The following is a 19,384-nucleotide window of genomic DNA, read 5'->3' as shown; positions in this document are numbered from 1 at the left end:
CTGCAAGAGAAGGCCAGGGATGAAGATGTCTCACGCCATCTAAGAAACGCTTTGCTTCCCGCATCTTTTCTAAATCGACTGTTAGAACATCCTGGGCTGTGTGCAGGGAGGCCTGCATGGGCTGAGGCCAGAAAGCTGAGCCAGGTGAGCAAGTGTTATCCCTGCGTAAGAGCCAAAATGCTGACTGCTAGAATCAAGTTACAAGCCTGGTGAAACAGCGCAGGGACTGAGATACCACAGGGTCCTCTGCTATACTAAAGAGAAGAGAAATGAAAGGAAAAAAGGAAAAACAAGTTTGCTATCCTCCTTTAGGTACCATTTTATAGAGCATCTACCATATGCCAGGCAAGGTACTAAATGCTATATGCATGACCTCATTTTATCTCCATTAAAAAAAAAATGAGGAGCTGGGGGACTCAGGGAGGTGAAGTCTTATGTCACAAACCTAACAAATGACAGATCTGGGATTTGAACCCAGGTCTTCATTTACTGCGTACAAGAAGAAATAGCCTTTTTGGAAAAGAAGCAATGAGACACGGATGCAGGAGATAGCATGGTGGGGTTTTAAAAATAATTATTATTACAAATTCTAAAACATCTCAAACTTCCAAAAAATCTGCAAGTACAAAGAACATTATTTTCCCCTCAACCACCTGACAGTAAACAGACATGATGCCCCTCACCCCCAGATACCTCAGTGTGTCTCCAGTACAAACAAGGACACTCTCTTACTTCTCCCCAGTACAACCACTGAAATCAGAAAATTAACAGTGGCATCTTACTCCCAGCTAATCTTCAGACCTCATTCAAGTTGTGCAAATTGTCTCAACAATGTCTTTCATAAGAAAAACATCCAATTCAGAATCAGATGTTGTATCCAATTGTCATGTCTCTTCAGTCTCCTTTAATCTGAAATTGCTTTTTTTTTTGCTCTTTTTTAAACATTATTTTAGACACAGAGGTCTCATTTTTTGCACAGGCTGGTCTCAAACTCCTAGCCTCAAGCGATCTTCCCAGCTTGTCCTCCCAAAGTGCTGGGATCACCGGTGTGAGCTACGGCACCCAGCCTGTTTGTTTTGAATATAATGTAGGATGAAGAAAAATCAAGCCTTTGGTGGTCCCTGTGTCTCCAAAGGTTGAGTGGAGAACTGTATGGTGAGAGGCCCTTGGTGGCCATGGACATCAGGCCACACAAGCCACAGAGGGCTTGTGGAGATTCTTATGGCTGAGAACAGACTAGGAACAAACACAGGCGTGGTCAAGGCTCAAGCGCTGAGCACTAGGTAACTCTGCAGGAAGTTAAAACTTTCACAAAGACCATCCATGTGGTTGACTGGGACATACAGGTAGAGCTGCTTCTGGAAAATGGATTTCTTCCACTGTTTGTTCATTTTAGTCTAATCCCTAAAGAAACAGAATGAACTTCAGTCTCTTGAAATCTGATTCTTCCACCTATGAAAAAAGCAATGAGAAAGGTGGCTTTTCACTTTAAAAGAGAGACTTTGAGCCGAGTCTAACTCAGGAGAACTGCTCAAATTGTACCCTCTCTTGCCCAACACAGAGATCAGGCCAGATGAGGTCAGAAATGCTGGTAAAACATTTATTTCAAAAATTCAGTTGGTGTTCAGATGATAAATAGGAATTAAGAACCAGTATCTTTCTTAGGCTCTAAAAACCAGAAATAAGACACAATTTCATATATGCAGACTTTTGAAATATGGAGTAACGTTTAAAATAACAGCTAAAAGAAAAGCTCTGAATGTTACTCTTTATTCTGGTAGGTATGATTTACCCAGTATTGTTTACATGCCTTGATTTACTATTAGTGAGTATCTCCTGTATGCAAGGCACTCAGAGCCATGATTCCTAGCTTCTAACATCCGATTTCTAGGCCTCTCATGCAGATGCCAGTAAAGGCTCTGTGTACAGCCCTGTGCTTACGGCCTATGTATCTATTAGCTCTTCCCCTTGGGCTAACAGCACTCCTTGTCTGGAGCTTGGCTTTTCCCCTCTGAGAAGTCACTTGCTGTGATGTAGAAGCTATGCCAAAGCACAGTAACTCATTCGGCACTTACCAATAAGTTGGCAGCAAATCAGAGCCAAATCTTTCATCGGGGGCTTTAGGATTTGAGGGGAGGGACATCTCATTGTCCTTAGGGAATGATAATGCCATGAGAGATTTCCTCTAGGAGAAAAAGGAATATTTCTCATCCATCATCAATTGTCACTGCAGTATGTGGTTCTCAAGATTGAATCAATTTAGGGAAGGCAGCAATATTGTCAGCCCACTCTAGGCCACGGAACATGTGTCTTCTCTGCCAGACCTCAATGTGTCTAGAGAAGGTGAATTCACATAACTTAATGGCTGGGTTTGGTTCATTAACAAAATAATTTCTTTCCAGCAAATAAAGTTAATGTAGAAATGGAGAACTAATGAATGGTAATGTTTTACTGAGCAGGTTAAAAGATACTTTTAAAAATTATTAGCTAGAAGATTTCCAGAAGAAAAGAATCATTAAGTAGCTAAGAACTCTATCCTCAATGGCTAGCACACTATTTGGTTCATTGATGGTGTTTAATGGAGTTTTAGTGCAAGAATTACAGAAGGAGCAACTGTACGTTGGCACATCCAAGCCTGCTTCGGGACAGCCCAGTGCCTCTCCATCCTGGCTCTGGAGAGGAGGGGCCTGCAGGGAGCTTATAACCTGGCGGCCTAAGGCTCAGCATAGAACTTGCTGGTTGTCCTGTGGCAGGAGGCACAGTTGGGGTCCTTCAACAATTCTTTATCTGGTTAGCTGACCAGAGTAATGTCTGGTGAACTTTATTCTCTGTCTAGTGCAGGTACATTAGACGTCACACTGATGATCTCAGCCAAGATCTGTGCTAAGTTAGTCTGGGCTCATCTTCATCTTCCGTCTTACAGGAGACCCAGGTTCACTTCCTGCTCCTGGAACATGAGTGTATCCTTGTCATAATCTCATACACTTCACATATCTAACTATACTCTTAACATTCACTGATTTATTTTACATTTTCTAGTAGGTATTTCATAATTTCCTCCAGAAGTGCCTATTCTACAATGTAACTCAATTAAAATCAAGTACATGTAGATTTTTTTTTCATCTGCAAAGATCCTGCCTACCAAAATAAACCATATGGTGCCACTGGGCATCTTGTGCAAACAGGAGACTCTGTGTAGATCACTGTGTTCCCTGAGTCTTGGAAAATGTATGGTTAAATCTATGGAATGATTCATCAACTGTGTTTACTTCAGCCTGTAACGTGGCGAGCGGAGAGTTGGTTTGTAAGACAAAGGTTCTCACTTTCTTCATTTCTAATATCAGTCTTCAAAATTAAACATTTACCTACTAAGTCTAGTACACCGACTGCCTCCATGTACTGGCAGTGGGGGCTTGTTCCTCAGGCCAATTTACATTTTGGACAAGTCATCCTTTAGGGAGTCAGCAATCATGTCTGCCATTTCCTGGTTAAAATGGATGATGAAAGCATGAGGTATGTTTTTCTCACAGAGTCGAATGTCTCCTTCTGGAAAATCCTTCTTAATGTCTTCATAGTACTCTTTTGGACACCAAGGATCTATAGTACCGTAATAAAATGTAAGCTGAAAGACAAGACAAAAACATTTTATTAGAAAACATGTTCCCTTCCTGACACAGATACGACACCAGCAGCCGGCAGTGCTCTGAGGACAGCACCTATGCCTGGCCCTGGGAGCTAGTCCTTAAGCTCTCTCCAGAGTGTGGCTCTCTCAAGGCTTCACGATATACAGGAGTGCACTCAGAAGAATTTGGTGGGAAGATACCCATGCTGGGAGACTCTTGTGTGATAGATCCCTCATAATTCACTGAAAGGACTTACCAGGAAAGTTTTGTGTACTGAGGTTGGGATGGACACTGGAATGAAGGCCGGTGAGGATGACGAAGAGAGTTATTGAGACATAGTCGCTGAATGACTAGTGACCACTTAATAAACTTAGTTGTTTCCAAATAGCCACATGGTAGTCATATGGGATGTATTTGTTGAATGAATACAAACACGGATCAGATAGACTCAGGCTTTCCAATGTAGCTGATGAAATGTGATCAGAATCCTGAGAGAGTTTATGACATTTCTAAGAAAAGGCTCTATGCAGCCTGTATGTTGATTCAGTGGGGAAGTGCAATAATCATACTTCAGTTGACAGCAAGCAGCTGAATGGAGACAGAGCCTCCTCTGTGGCATTACTAAGACCCTGAATGGATATCTACCTAAACCTGCATGTGATATATATGTATATATTGCTCTAGGCTGCTGTGTTTCACTGAAAAACTGCTATGTTCTAGTTCTGTTAGTTCTAAAAATAAAGGCAACAAAGCAACATCTTATATTCAGAAGAACAGATAGTAGCAATTTCTACAAAAACCAAGAACTAAATCTTAAGGATCCTTTGACCTCTGTTATCACTGAAAGACAGAGCTGTGCCCAGCTCCAGCCCCTAGTTGGCCAGCTGTAGTCACGTGCAGCTTCCCTAATATACCAAATGTGCTCCTTCACTCAGACACTGAATTGCTTACTCATTCCTTTGTTCAGCAGATACAAATGGAGCACTTACTTTGTATTAGGAACCTGGAAAATAGAGATAAGACAGTCTTGCGGGAGGGGAGAAGGGGACCCCACGTACACAAGACAATCTGAGAGCTCAGGTGAGGCGCAGCTGGTCAGAAGCAGTGGGCAGGAAAGATTCCCCAGAGTTGATGCCTGAGTTGAGTCTTCAAGCTGGGGGAGCACATTGTGGGGAGAAGACCAAGCAAATCAAAGCTTGAAAGAGCATGGCATGTGTGGGGAACTGGAATTCCACATGGCTGGAATATAGGGTGGTGGGAGATAAGACTGGAGAGGCAGAGAGGGATGAGGTCATGGACAGCATCTTCTATGCATGCCAAGGAGGTTGCACTTTATCCCAAAGTCCACAAGCCAGAAAAGACTGCACAATGAAGTGACATGCTCAGGTCCCTATGTCAGGAAAACCACTCTGGCCACAACAGGAAGAGGGATTGGAGGGGATCAAGCGGTGGGGGAGGGGAGTGCGGGGAAATAGGCGTTATTGCTTACTGGATAGTTTTAGTGTATCAATTATTAAATCCATGACCTGAATATAGGACAGATGAGACTGATCTTACAAAAACAATGGCCTTTATTACAATAACATGATGCCTTAACCAATATTTAAAGAGATGGTTAGCTAAAAACACTTTATAGAGGAAAAAATTTAACGTAGTACTCCAGAGAGTAAATTATGAACAAGTAAACCTCAAGTGGCAGACTTACTCTGAATCGCTTCATGGAGGTTTCCTTTTTTTTTTTTTTAAATTATACTTCAAATTCTGGGACATGTGCAGAGCATGCAGGTTTGTTACATAGGTATACACGTGCCATGGTGGTTTGCTGTACCCATCAACCCGTCATCTACATTAGGTATTTCTCCTAATGCTATCTCTTCCCTACCCGCCATCCCCTAACAGGCCCTGGTGTGTGATGTTCCCCTCCCTGTGTCCATGTGTTCTCATTGTTCAACTCCCACTTATGAGTGAGAACATGCTGTGTTTGGTTTTCTGTTCCTGTGTCAGTTTGCTGAGAATGATGGTTTCCAGCTTCATCCCTGTCCCTGCAAAGGACATGAACTCATCCTTTTTTAAAGACTGCATAGTATTCCAGCTCCATGGAGGTTTTCTTGGTTGTTACCTGGGGTTCCAGTTTTGCACGCTGCAGAGGGCCTGTAACTTACAGATTTATCACTTAATTCATTCTTCACATTCTCCTACTTTTCCTCACTCCAACCATTTCTGGGCATTCCAAAGCCCCTAAAGCCAAAATTCATTTTGCCATGGCTCTTAGCAGAGCAAGAACTTCTTTTGCTTCCTAGAGAATATGAGAGCCTAGCAGTTGCCTGGTTCTTCCTCCTGCTCTCAGCTCTTTCTATAGCTCTAAAATGTTGCAACCTCACAACCAGTGGGAGACTATTCTGTCCAGTAGTAGAAAAACACGTTTCCCCGGATCTCTCAGCAACTGCCCTGCTATAGCTTTGCCTTGAAATACTGTCAAGAGTACAGACTATTTGCAGGTATTAATTATCTACCAATAGTGCTGATAACATTAGGCTCTCTCTAAGCTACTCCCTACACTTACCACCAGCAATCTTTTCGATTGTATTCAGGAAATAGGATAGGGAACAGTTGCTATGCAGTTACTCAGCACTTCCTCAGAGCAGGGAACACTGCTGAGACATCCGGAAAGTCAGACTTGGGTTCGTACCCGTCAGGTCTGTTCCTCTGCTGCAGGGCATGCTCTCGCCTCAAGATCGCTGGACCCTGAGAAAGCTACTCTAGGACCCTCACTCCAGTACAAGCTACAGTGTGAAGTCCTATGATAATGGCAGTCAGCTCAAAGGAAAGCCAGACAGAAAAGACCTCATCTAATAGTCTCCTCGACAAGAAAAGCGTCACTGTATGCACCGCTGTTGCTTTCTGTCTGACATTTCAAAGACTGTTTCCATGAAGAACGTACCATTTACTTTTCTGTGATGCAATTACAACTTGAAATGTTTCCAATGAGAAGTCCAGCTTGATGAGCCCTCAGCACTGAGCAAACACCATCCCCGTACATGCAGTTAAGGCAGTGATTTGAGCAGGGGTGATCAACATGGATTAAGGGACCTGACACCCACCTCAGGGTATCAAGAGACAAATATGTCCAAGTAATTATGGGGCACATGCTGTCCAAGGCATGTGCTAGGAACCTCAACAAAGAGTGGTGTCAGTGTTCAAGACAGCAGAACAGTGAGGAGTCTAGACCTCCCGTATGCTTATCTGATTTTATTTCTCAATTCTTTACAATCCTTAACCATTTGAAGTGGGGCCCCATTTGGTTAAATGCCTAACTGATGGTGGGGGTGGGCTCACATTTTTTAAAATTTTGTTTTCTTTTACAAGTTCTTTTTCAGGCTATATATTCTCTAAAGGGCTTCCTATGAAAGTCTTGGCTTACAAATAAAACACGTGGTTATCTAATGCCTTTACATACACTGGCTTGAGATACTTCCTTTTCCCTATAAATTATAAATCACAGGCAATAGATCTGACCAGAGGACTCTGCACCTGCAGCCCTGAACAGGAAAATGAGAAAGTATGGAGTGTGTGGTGGCACTGGCGGGGGATGGGGGAGGAGGGGTGAAGTAGAAAGAAAGAGAAACAACTGGACACCAAAAACATAGTGGTTAACAGTGCATACTTTTTATTTATTGGTATGCAAAAATGAATCGCAATGCACCATGATGAACCGATGGGCTGAAAGCAATGGCCAGGCTCTGTGCTAAGTAAGCACTTTCTATGTATTATCTCGTTGTATCCTCACAACAATACTCTAAGGAAAGTATTGTATCTACATTTTACAGATAAAGGAAATTGAGGCTTAGCAAGATTAACCTGCTTATTTCAAGCAATTTTGCTTTGAAGAGCTGGGCTACAAATCCATAGACAACATTCCTAACCTGTACCTTTTGCTACTATTTACAATTCCAATAAATAGACCTGTTATAAAAACATAAAACCTGACAACTGGCAGGTCTTAAACTGGATATGAAAACTAATAGAGTGTGAGAGTTGTCAACAGGAGCTAACACAGCCAACTTTATTTTTATTTACTTATTTATTTTGGGACAGAGTCTTACTCTGGGCCCAGCCTAGAGTGCAGTGGTGTGATCTCAGCTCACTGGAGCCTTGACCTCCCGAGCTCAAGTGACCCTCGCACCTCAGCTTCCAGGGTAGCTGGAACCACAAGTGCACGCCACCACGCTCAGCTAATTTTTAATTTTTTTTTGTAAAGACGAGGTCTCCCTATGTTTCCCAGGCTGGTCTCCAACTCCTGGGCTAAAGTGATTCACCCACCTCAGCCTCACAAAGTACTGAAATTACAGGCATGAACCACAGCACCCAGCCTTCCCAACTACCTTTATTGAAAGCCTTTTCATAGTCTATGTAGCTCTTCTGAGGCACTGGGTGTCATGGGGGTGATAACTGCCCTGAAAGTACTGGAATTGTTAACAAAGAATCGCAGGCAATCAGCAGGATGTTTACATTCAAAGGTTTAGAAGAAAATAAATTATTTCCTGCAGTTTATTTCTCCTTAGCACTTGTTTTGGTACTCATGAGAACTGATAAAAAGTATACATTATTAAGATAGAAATTTTTCTGTTTCCAAATTGTCATGTTAAGTAACCTGTTGTTTTCTATTAAGCACAAAATTTAACTTTTTTTCAGTTCTAGATTTTGATTCCCCAGAACCACGCTTTGGCTTTTCCTCCTGTGTTTTCTGCTGGAAAGTGGATATATGGTTACTATGGTCTCTGTGCTTATAAATGAACTTCCCTTTAACTGTTTAGTGTGCGCCTAAGGAGACAGGGCCCTCCTAAAATATCCCTGCAGGTTGCTGCAGCTTGTCCCCACATCTGTCTTTTCTTCTGTGTGTTTTTTTTTCCCCCACTTTTTGGGGGGTCTACAAACGGCACTTTTGGACAGTGAATTGCTGAAGCTGATAGATTAAAATGAGTTCCACCAAAAATGACTCTGAATCCATCCCATATCTGGTACTGGGCTAAGTGGCTGACATTCAGAAGTATGTAAGATGGTCTCTGCCCTGGAACAGCTCACAGACTAGGCGAGAGAACAGGCCTGTATAAACTGGCTTTTAAACACAACAGGCAGACAGAGGTATGGACAAAGCCCTACCGGACCCCAAAGCAGGAAAACCCAAATTTTGCCCTGAGGGAGTGAATGTGAACAAAGCTTTGTTTTAGTATACATTTGGAGTTGCGTGCTTTTATGCATTACTAATAGAAGATTTATAGTAAGAACAAAGAAATATTAGACGCATCTTACGATTTAGCTAATAACAAAACTCACTTTCAATGACATAGCAACATCTTAAAATAATAAAAATTTTAAAAGCCACACATAAAAATCTCTATCTGAATTATTTCTGTCTATTCAATAGGACAGTAGGACTACAGGCATTACAGGAATAAAAGGGCTAATAAAATGAAAGTTTTGCATCTCTATATATTTTTGCATATATATATTTGTTGTTGGTGTTAACCTTATGGATAAACTGAATTTTAGAAGCTCTTTAAATCATAATTCACCACGAAGTCAAGTTTGGTACAAACGATATCTCATCAGTACAACTTGAAATGTTTCCAATGAGAAATCCAGCTTGATGAGCCTTCGGCACAGACTACTTCGGGTAGTCAATTTGTGGGCTGCCTGTTTTGTGATATAGTGCAGGCCTGAGCAGGGTGGTAAGTGGCATTTCTGGGGGTGTCATGCTGAGAGTGAAAGGGCTTCTCATAATGTCTTTATATCACAGTGTGGTAAAATCATTGTATTTCTATTATTCTAAAGTAATTTGTGAAACTACTCAAGCTCCGTATGCAGCCAGGAAGAGCGTAGTACAGTGAGTGCAGTGTTAAGACTGTACAGGTCCCTGAGCCATATCCACCTGGACTGGAATCTTGGTTCTGCCACTTACTGGTGCTGTGAGCCTGGACCAGTTACTTAGCTTCCCTGTGCCTGTTTACTCATCTGTAAAGTAAGACAGAACTAGTTACCAGTGGGCTAGTGCTGAGGACTGGAAAACAAAGTGTATCAAGTGCTTTACACATGGTGGGCACTCTTAAAGGCTGCTGCTTTACAGGTGAGGACAAAGGGAGCTCCTCGACACAGACTGGGCAATGGTGGGGTGGGGTGGCGTGGGAGCCGTGCCCTGGTCAAGGAAAAAGAATCCACATGACCTTACATTAGCCTTTGAGAAAATATATTCTATTCTGATAAGTTGCTTTTGACATAGGCTCAGAAAATATATAAGTATTAAACATTTCTAAAAATCTAAAGCAAAGTTGTTTTACCATATACTTACTCATTATTTAAAAAATGTACATGTCATATTCCCCAGACATGATTGTAGAGAAAGACAGATGGGGTAGAAGATAAGTCGCCAACCAAATAAACAGTGAAGCACATCCCTATCCTCAAGCTGCCACTAACAGTCAGCTCCTGGAGTGGATTCCATACGTCCACTTTTATAATAAAACCTACTTTTCCTCATAAAGGAGACCTGGAGCCTAAGCTATAGTGCCCTTTGGCTATCCTTGGTTGAGCATCTTCCAAATGAAGAAAGGCACCGACATTCTGGGAGTTACTTTTATTCCTGGTGGGCTCACAGGGTGAGCCTGTGGGTTCTTGCAGCAGTGAAGGTAATGCCCACCGCTTTTCTGAGCAATGCAAGGCTTTCTGTTAGCACTTCATCAACAGCTGTAGCTCCCTGGCAGCTTACACTGCATGGCAGGGCAACCAGGAAGCCAGCACTAGAGACAGTGACCAAAGAGGAGTGATACAGATTCTCAGAGAGATCTATCTTCTCGGCCTTTCTTCCAGAGGTCTAAGAAAAATATGTCATTCCTGCTTTCTCCAGGTTTTCTTTCCTTCTTTGAAATAATTCCCACTAGAGCAGGTTTTTTGCTTGTTTCATTATTTGTGAAAAAAGCAAAAGGTCAGATATAACGCAGTCGGTTGCATACCAAGGGATCAAATTAGTACCTACACATATAGGCCCCCTACTTCCCAGCTAGGGCCCCCTACCCTGCCTTTATCTCCTGTTTTCATCCCCTTGAAGCTTTCCCAGGCTCAGGATATAAACTGTTAGGTCCTCCAATGCATGCCCATTTCTGGGGAGAGTCCAGACAGTCTGGAAGACAGCAGCAGGCTTCCACTTCTCCCCTCCCCTCAGAGTCAAAGACATGTAAGCCCCAATCTTGCAATGTTAAAGGAAACCGATTCTGTGATATAAGCATCTCCTTTCAGTTACTTAAAAAATCTTATCCCTGTCGGGGACATAGGTAGCTGCAAAGTGTCAACATTTCACTGCAGTCTTTCTGAGCCTCTGTTTTTAGGAACTGGCGGAATTGCTAAAGAAAGGGAGATGGTTTAGGGACTTCAGTTTTTCCAGTTACCTTGTTTCCTCTCTTTCGTTTATTCCTAACTGGCTCAATTACCATTCTTGAGAAAATGAGAACTGAAATCTCCAAAGATTTTTAAAAAGTGGCTGAAGATGTGAAAACACAAATGCTTCCGGCCCATGAACCCTGCTTCTCTCTGCAGGCACCGAGGGGAGCGGCGGGAATGGGAGCGCCAAAGGAGGAGGAGTAGGTCCTATGGGGCACTGTGTGGCTCACTCTCCAGTAGCTGGAACAACCATCTGTGTATACAGTGGTGTGCAGAGCAGCACTCTCCTTTCTGTGTGGCTAACATGTAAAGGGCCAGGATCCCCTCCCTCCCACATACAAGCCACGAGGCCATCAAGTGACCGGCTTGTCTCTTTCTCACATGGGACTGCACTGAGATGCTAACCCAGGGCCTCTGCTTTCCTCTGGCGAGGCCCTCTGGCAAAGTAAGAGGCCCTGAGCGCCAGTTTCCTCCTGTGTTTCTGTCTTTCCCTGGATCTGTGCCCCAAGAAGGGGGCAGATGTACTGGAATGGTTTTACTCAACTAACTGAGAGAAAGGCTAAGTCCAGTTCATCAGACTTCTCTGGACTAGAATAACGGGCCCAAGCCTTGGTAAAAATCAAGTACTACTGTGTTTTCCCCTCATTATGGTTCCTATACAACAGCTCCTTGAAGCATCTTATGGGGAGTGGTGGCTGTTATTTAGAATGGCATTGGGCATTCTGGGGTCTCTCGGCCACATACTCAGCATCACTAATACCTTTCATTAACACAATGAAAATACTGGAAAAGGGGATGTGAGAGGAGGAACAGTTAGGCAAATAGTCTTTTTAAAGTACTCAGAAGCATAACTAGGCCATAACTTTGTAATAGTAATAAAAACATTTATTGAATGCTTAGTGCATTCCAGACACTCTTTCTTTTTTTTTTTTTTTTGAGATGGAGTCTCACTCTGTCGCCCAGGCTGGAGTGCAGTAGCATGATCTCAGCTCACTGCAACCTCCGTCTCCTGGGTTCAAGCAATTCTTCTGCCTCAGCCTCCCAAGTAGCTGGGACTATAGGCATACACCATCATGCTCAGCTAATATTTGTATTTTTAGTAGAGACGGGGTTTCACCATGTTGGCCAGGCTGGTGTCGAACTCCTGACCTCATGATCCAACCCGCCTCAGCCTCCCAAAGTGCTGGGATTACAGGCATGAGCCACTGTGCCCAGCACAGATACTCTTATAAGGTCTCAATTACAAGGTATGAATTATAGCATATATTTGGAATAGCTGTATGAGGCTAAATACTATTATTAAACCATTTTATTGGTGAACAAAGGAGGCATAGTGAGGTCCGGTAACTTAAGCAGGGTCATGAACAAGGGTGGATTTGGTGTTTGAAGCTCAGCTGAGACTCTGGGAGCCCGGTTCTCCAGCACTTTTGCCTCCCCTCAGTCACCAGGCTCCACTGCAGAACCCCAGGGTGTGTTAACACAATTGCCCAAATAAAGCTTTCAAGGTCAAAATATTGAGATAAAAACAAACCTATCTATTTTCAGGATGATTATGACATTCTGGACAGGCTTCAAATTAAACAGGCAGAACTAACACAATCCGTTTCAGAATACCGAGGCTTGGTGGAAAGGCAGGCCTGGTGAGCTGGTCCAGGGAGCACTTCCTATGCTGCAGCAGGCAGGACATGTGCATGTCAGAAGGATTTGCATGCCCCAATCTGCAAACAACTGCACAAGGTTTGCTCCCAAAGGCAACACACACCTTTGGGCTAAGGCAGGCTAAGAAGGATGGGGAGAGAGCAATAGCAGAGGAGTTCCTGTTCTTGAGGACACTTGCCCCTTTCCCAAGCCACATTGTATCCCTGGCCTGGCCCTCTGGGGGCAGGGGCAGCACCACCTTGCAGGCAGCCCCCCTACCACTGCCTAACTTCATCTGAAAGCTGCACTCCATGTGTTCTCTTTGGAGCAATTTCAGATTCCTACTTACTGATAGTAATGCTCAGATTCAGTCTGGCAGTAGCACACACCAGCTGTTTCCATAAGACTGGGCCAAACGTGGTCATGGCAGTTTAGAATTTCCCCCCTAAGTGGGTTTGAAATGAAAACTTCAAGTTTATAAACCAAACATGAGTTCACTTTTCAATGAATGAGACATGCATCCCTTATGGCTTAGAGCAGTGACAGAACAAGGGAGTGCTGACCTCTTATTTGCCTCCGACATACCAGGTGCCTCATAAAACAGAGAATACTCCAGAGGCTTGCAGACAAACTGGGATTTGGGTGGCGAAAACGCACAGTTGATTCTCTTCCCTTGGTTTATTTCATCCTGGTTCTCATTCCCACCCTTCTTACCTCACCTCCCATCTTATTCATTCAGTGGCGCCTCGTCTTCCTCCCAACCCTTAAGCTGGGTTCCCCAATGATCAATCATTAGAAGTCCTCTCTCCTTATTCTGTATACTTCTTTAGGCTGCTATTACCCATGCTCTTGGCTTTAACTACATTCTCATCACTCCCCAACCAAAAGTCAGCCTCAAATACCTTTCTAAGCTTTACACCCATACATCCAGGGCCTGCCAGACACAGATCCACTTGCATGTCCCACTGGCGTCTCAAATACAAGTACCAAAATGAACCACTTGTTCAGCCATCTCCCATAACTTGCTGCTGCTTCTCTCCCCATATTCCCTGTCTTATTACCAAGTCCAGATACAGAGAAATAGTCTTAGATTCCTCCATCTCCATTCCCCAATATCCTGTTAGTACTCAGTACCTTTGATTCTATCTCCTAAATCTTTCCATCCTCAATCCCAATGCCTTAGTTCTTATAAAAGCTTTGTAAACAGGCTCCCCAACTCATATTTCATCCTTTTCTAGTATTATACCACACATTTGCCCTCAAAATAATCCCTCTCATTTGTTAATCTCACCAAATTCCTAGGGCTAACTGATATGAACTGGTGCCCCTGAACTGGCTGTTCATAGCTGGCATACATTCTGATTGGTCAATCCCTATATCACATGGTTGTCAAATGTTTTGACTGTCACCCTGTTACCCCCATGCTTAGACCCTTCAATAGCTCCCCAAAACAGTCTCTTTAGTGTGACATATCATGACTTCTTGTTCTCAGGCCAGTGCCTAAGCCACAACATCATGCTACCTAACCTTTTCTGGTTTCTCTAACGCAGGGCTTCTTTGCTTGCGGTGTACAGGTCCAGAGGTTTGGAGAAGAGGTTATGTAAGCTTGGGAAAAATTTACATGTTTACTTTTGTTAATCTCTAACAAAATTTAGTATTTCTTTCAATTATGAGTACAGGCAACAAGCTATAATATTAGTAATGCCTATATTTTGTCATCTATAAAAATGATAAGTATTTTTAAATCACACTAACTTGCTCAAGGTAACTAAAAAATTATACTCATCATTACAAATTAAAAAAAATTCTGACTGCTATTATATCTCATTATCTAACAACTTCTTTCTTTTGTAATCTTGTGTATTTTATGCACTTAAGAACATCATTGTGAGTAGAATCCCAAAGCTTTATGAGAGAGCAAAAGAGATGCATGGCACAAAAAAGGTTTAGAATCCACACTGTAGTTAATGGCTTCCCCATCTATCCATCTCTCTAGCACATATTTACTGACTGTCTACCAGGTATGAATTATGCTAGGCCCTAGGGGATATCAAGATGAAGAAGACACAGATCCTTACCTCAACGTGGGGAAAGGTGAAGGTTGATTGTTTAAATACTGCATGATAAATGCAATATAACTTTACATCTAACCAAGTAACATCTAACCAAAACCAAGGACTGGGAAGGCCTCTTGGGGATGACACTAGACAAGCAGGATTTAGTCAAATGACAAAATAACCTATAGGCCGGGCACAGTGGCTCATGCCTGTAATCCCAGCACCTTGGGAGGCCGAGGTGGGTAAATCACAAGGTCAGGAGTTTGAGACCAGCCTGACCAACATGGTGAAACCCTGTCTCTAGTAAAAATTAGCTGGGTATGGTGGCGGGTACCTGTAATCCCAGCTACTCGTGAGGCTGAGGCAAGAGAATCGCTTGAACCTGGGAAGTGGAGATTGCAGCGAGCCGAGATCGTGCCACTGCACTCTAGCCCGGGCAACAGTGCAAGACTGTCTCGAAAAAACAAAAAAAGGAAAAAGAAATAACCTATGATGCCATAAACCATGGTATACTCCTTTGGAAACAACTATGAGTCTGTTATATTTGCTCCAGGAAAGAAAAATTATTTTAATAAAATAAATTACTTTATGTCCAATACTGTGTATAAAGTCACTGGACCTCGGAAGGAGGATAATCAGCCCAACAGACCTTTTAGAGCTAAAAATGCCCATTTTCCTCAAGCATATAAAAAGCTCTCTTCTTGTGTCAAATGGAAATCCAGTGGTAGAAAATTTGGATTTAGAACCAAAGCCTGCAGATTATGGTATGATAGTTCTCTTGGGGAGGAGAAAGAAGTAGAAAGCTGTCTGCATGATACAGTAGAAAGCTTATTTTTAGACTAACTTTCCTGTGGCATTCTGGCTGGATGGCACAAAGATATATTTTTCAGAACTATTTTTAGTTGAATAACTGAGATACAGGAAATGATTTTTCAACAACATGTGTGGCTCGATGACTATTCACACTGGACAGTCCTGGATAGTTCTGAAGTTTCTGAATGCCTTTGTTTGGGTGGAAATGGGAAAGAATATCCTCAATTAAGATACCTAAATAGGAATATTTCTAATCCCAGACATTGGTTTTAGTTTGACTAGTTATCAGGGTTGTTTGGAAGGCAGGAGGCAATGCCCACTATCTTCCTAGAACTATGTGCACTTTTAAGTTTCCTTATTTTCTCAAGCAGACTGGGACATATGTTGATTCAACTTCTACCAATATTAAATTACAGCATGTTTCCTCTTTTTATGACAGAAACAAAAACTTGCAATAAACTTTCTGTCTCTCTGTACCTAGTTTCACTTAGGAGATGTAATTGTATTATTCTAGTGGAGAGCTTGAATTTTGCTGGTAGAAAGGATAATGAATTAACTGCAAGGTAGTTTTGCATGATTAAATGAAACAATGCTTTGTTTCCCCATATTCTAGAAGTATATCTAATGCTACCTCAAAAACAAAACTATTGCCTGGAGTTGAAAAAGTTTATTCCTGTGACTGTGTGTTAATACTAACCTTGAAATGTCTACCATCTACCATTATACCCCTGTAGTTCCTCATACAATTTCAGTAAACTTACAGTCCTGACATAATTACCATGAACAGCCCTCTATCTGGGAATGATTACACTTGCATATGGATTTCACTTAGGACAGGAATAAGTTAACACCTTTCTTTGACCTTTTTCTGAGCACAACACACACGCTGAATCCAGAAATGATGAGTATTTTACAGCAGCTGGCTTCCACAGGTGGTAAGGCAGGCTCTGACACATGATGGGTCTAGTTGTTCAGCAAGTGTGAATTTTGGAAGTGAGCATCTGCCAGTCTTATTATTGACTGAGAGTTGAGCTGTTTTTATGAACTCCCAACCTGGAAGAACTTAAATGCATTTTTGAAACAGATTCACTTATAGTTTAAATGAAAAATAAAATACTGTTTTTCTTATATTTTCACATCGCTCAATGACTGGAAGTAGCTGAAAGCCCTGGAGAGAGGGCCCTCCTGAGGCCCCAGCACTCTCCCTTCGGCTGGTGAGAGCTTCCTTCTGGTTTCCAAATTTCAATCTCTAGCCAATTGCTATTTCAGAAATATGATGACCACCACGGCCATGACACAAAAACACACTGGCATTTTCAAAAGTCCTCTCCAGGTGAATATTTTCAATATTCTAAAAAAAAAAATTTTCAGAACATATACACTTCTTGTTTTAAGATAATGGTATTGGGAGGTTATGGAATTAAGAATTAGCAACGTAGAAAAGTTTAAGTCAAATGTATCAAGGTTTATAAAGACATTCTAAGTCCAGTGGGTTATCTCGTATTTCACTTGTGGATTGCTCCAGAGTCCTATCAGAGTTTGCCACTCAGCAGGGATCATTTCAGCAGGTATCACAGTTCAGCACCAATTGTAAAGTTTAAGACTAATGCTGTCCAACAGAAGTATAAAGCAAGGTACATACGCAATTTTAGAATTTCCTAGTTACAATGTTTAAAAAAGTATAAAGGAATGGGTGAAATTACTTTTAATAATATGTTTTACTTAATCCACTATATCTAAGGTAGTATCATTTCAACAGGTAATCAGTATAAATATTAATGAAATACTTTGCTTTTGGGGGAACTAAACTTTTGAAATCCAATGTCTGTTTTACACTTATGGTACAACTCAATTAAGGCTAGCCACAAATAACCACATGTGGCTAGTGGCTATAATATTAGTACAGTTCTGTCCTACTCAGAATGGACAGCCAGACAAATGATGCCACAGGAATACCACAGTCATCCAAATTCTAGGGTGACCTTAGACATATACTAAATCCTAGTCTTATAGTTTCAGAGATTGGTGCTTCCAAATGTGTGTGTGCAAGATTCTAGTATTTGCAGCATAACTCCCAGATGTTGAATATTTCACAAAACTGGTCTTAGGGTCAGAGCAGGACATTCCTACTCTAATACATTAGAGAATAAGAAAGGCTCACTAGTCATGAGATCATATAACATATAATGTATTTTCCACTGTTTCATTTATATTCCAACATTATTTATTCTATAAATATTATGGAGTTTTCTCAGTAGAAGGCCTAGAGAGGCTAAAATGCATTGACAAAATAGAAAAGTATTGATTCTAAAATTAATTCAACAAAAACAGGTGATAAAAAAATAAGTTATCATGCAATTAGCTTTACTACTCTCTACACAACTTTCAAAGATAATTTCAATTTTAACTGGAAGTAGAACTCTATGTCATTCTACCAACCCTTAAAGTCTTACAGATTCTAACTAGTTCTAGTCCTTTGCCCTCAGTAAGTATCTCTGCCCATCTACTTATTATCTATCCCCTTGCAGCACTAAAGTGATTACCTTACATAAATGCTCCCTTATGGTTTCGTCATCTCTCTTCACCACCTCCATCATTTCTTGGCCCCCAAGGTAGGCAGCATTAGCTATATTTAAAAAATAAAAAGTCAAACATTTAGAATATATAGAACAAACACAAGTTTCAAATTAATTTTAGTAAATTCATGTTCCTCCTTTCTTTTGGCACGTACTATCTGATGAGAGATACTGGTGAGGCCAACAGAGGAATGTGAGTCAGGCAACATGCACACAGTCTCTGGAAGAGCATTTCACTTAAAAGAACCTTCTTCCAACCTCATCTGGCTTCTCCATAGCAAAAGTTTAACAGTTCCACAGCCCAATGTCAGATACCACAGCAGATGATGTGTGCAATTGTACCAGACCAATATGTGCTATTTCGATTTAAGGCTTAGAAGTACAAATTGTTACCAATAAATCATGTATACCAAGAAAATGCAAACAGTTACTAACATGAAAATATACTGGCTTTTTTGTAAAAGGAAACAACTAAAAGGATTATTTATTTTTAAAAAACGTTTAAAGATCTCCAGGAGTTTTCAATAAGGGTTAGTCCCATTATACTGGCTGCAAAATAAGCAAAGTGATGCTCACTTTCAAGATGTCAAATACCTAGGAAAGAAGAAGAAAGCCAGAGAAAACATGAGTTTATGTGGCTTTCTTGTACTGGTAAGAAAATTTTCATTCAATGCTTTGTACCTACAATTCCATTTTGGCTGGTATTATTATTCTTATCTTGCTTTCTTTTTTGCCAGCATCTGTCCTTCCCTTCATTTTCAATCTTTTGTCATTTTGTTTCAAGTATGTCTCTTGAAATCATGTAAGTAGACTTCTTTAAAAATGCAGTTTGAAATTCTCTGTTTCTTAAATAGAGGGACTAAACATATTCACATATATTGAGATCAAAGCTATTTGGTCTGACTCCAGTCATCTTGCTTTATATACCCTATGCTTTCTTGTTATTTCTGACTCTTATCTTTAGTGTGAATGATGAATTTTCCTCCCCACCCAGGATTTAACAAATTTCTTTTCATTAGCAATCTGAAAGTATAAATTCCATTTTTATTTATCTAGTGGTTAGCCTTACCACTAGATAAGTAAACTGCAAACTTACTTTTTATTTTCTCTTGCTGTCTGGACTTAACTCATCTAAACAAGGCATGACCTTAGCATACTTGCACTTTCCCCATTCCTTCCTCCCATCCTGCCTCCATCCCTGTGGCTTCAACCATCTGGAATTTTAGTTCCAGATTATTATTATTTT

General features: G+C 41.4%; 1 protein-coding gene across 2 annotated transcripts in view; it reads right to left on the bottom strand.

The window, feature by feature from the left end:
- Positions 1-557: 557 nt before the first annotated feature.
- The window catches only part of LDAH (lipid droplet associated hydrolase), a 141,543-nt gene continuing 122,716 nt past the window's right edge, over positions 558-19,384 (bottom strand). Inside the window, 2 exon segments of one of the 2 annotated variants that reach the window (NM_001132883.1) lie at positions 558-3,622; positions 18,106-18,188. In NM_001132883.1, the coding sequence (NP_001126355.1) occupies positions 3,431-3,622; positions 18,106-18,188 (275 nt within the window). In that variant the 3' untranslated portion in view covers positions 558-3,430. 2 annotated transcript variants of the gene reach the window in all.

This window comes from Pongo abelii, chromosome 12, assembly GCF_028885655.2.
Source record: "Pongo abelii isolate AG06213 chromosome 12, NHGRI_mPonAbe1-v2.0_pri, whole genome shotgun sequence".
NCBI lineage: Eukaryota > Metazoa > Chordata > Mammalia > Primates > Hominidae > Pongo > Pongo abelii.
This window is presented reverse-complemented; position numbering and strand designations above follow the sequence as displayed.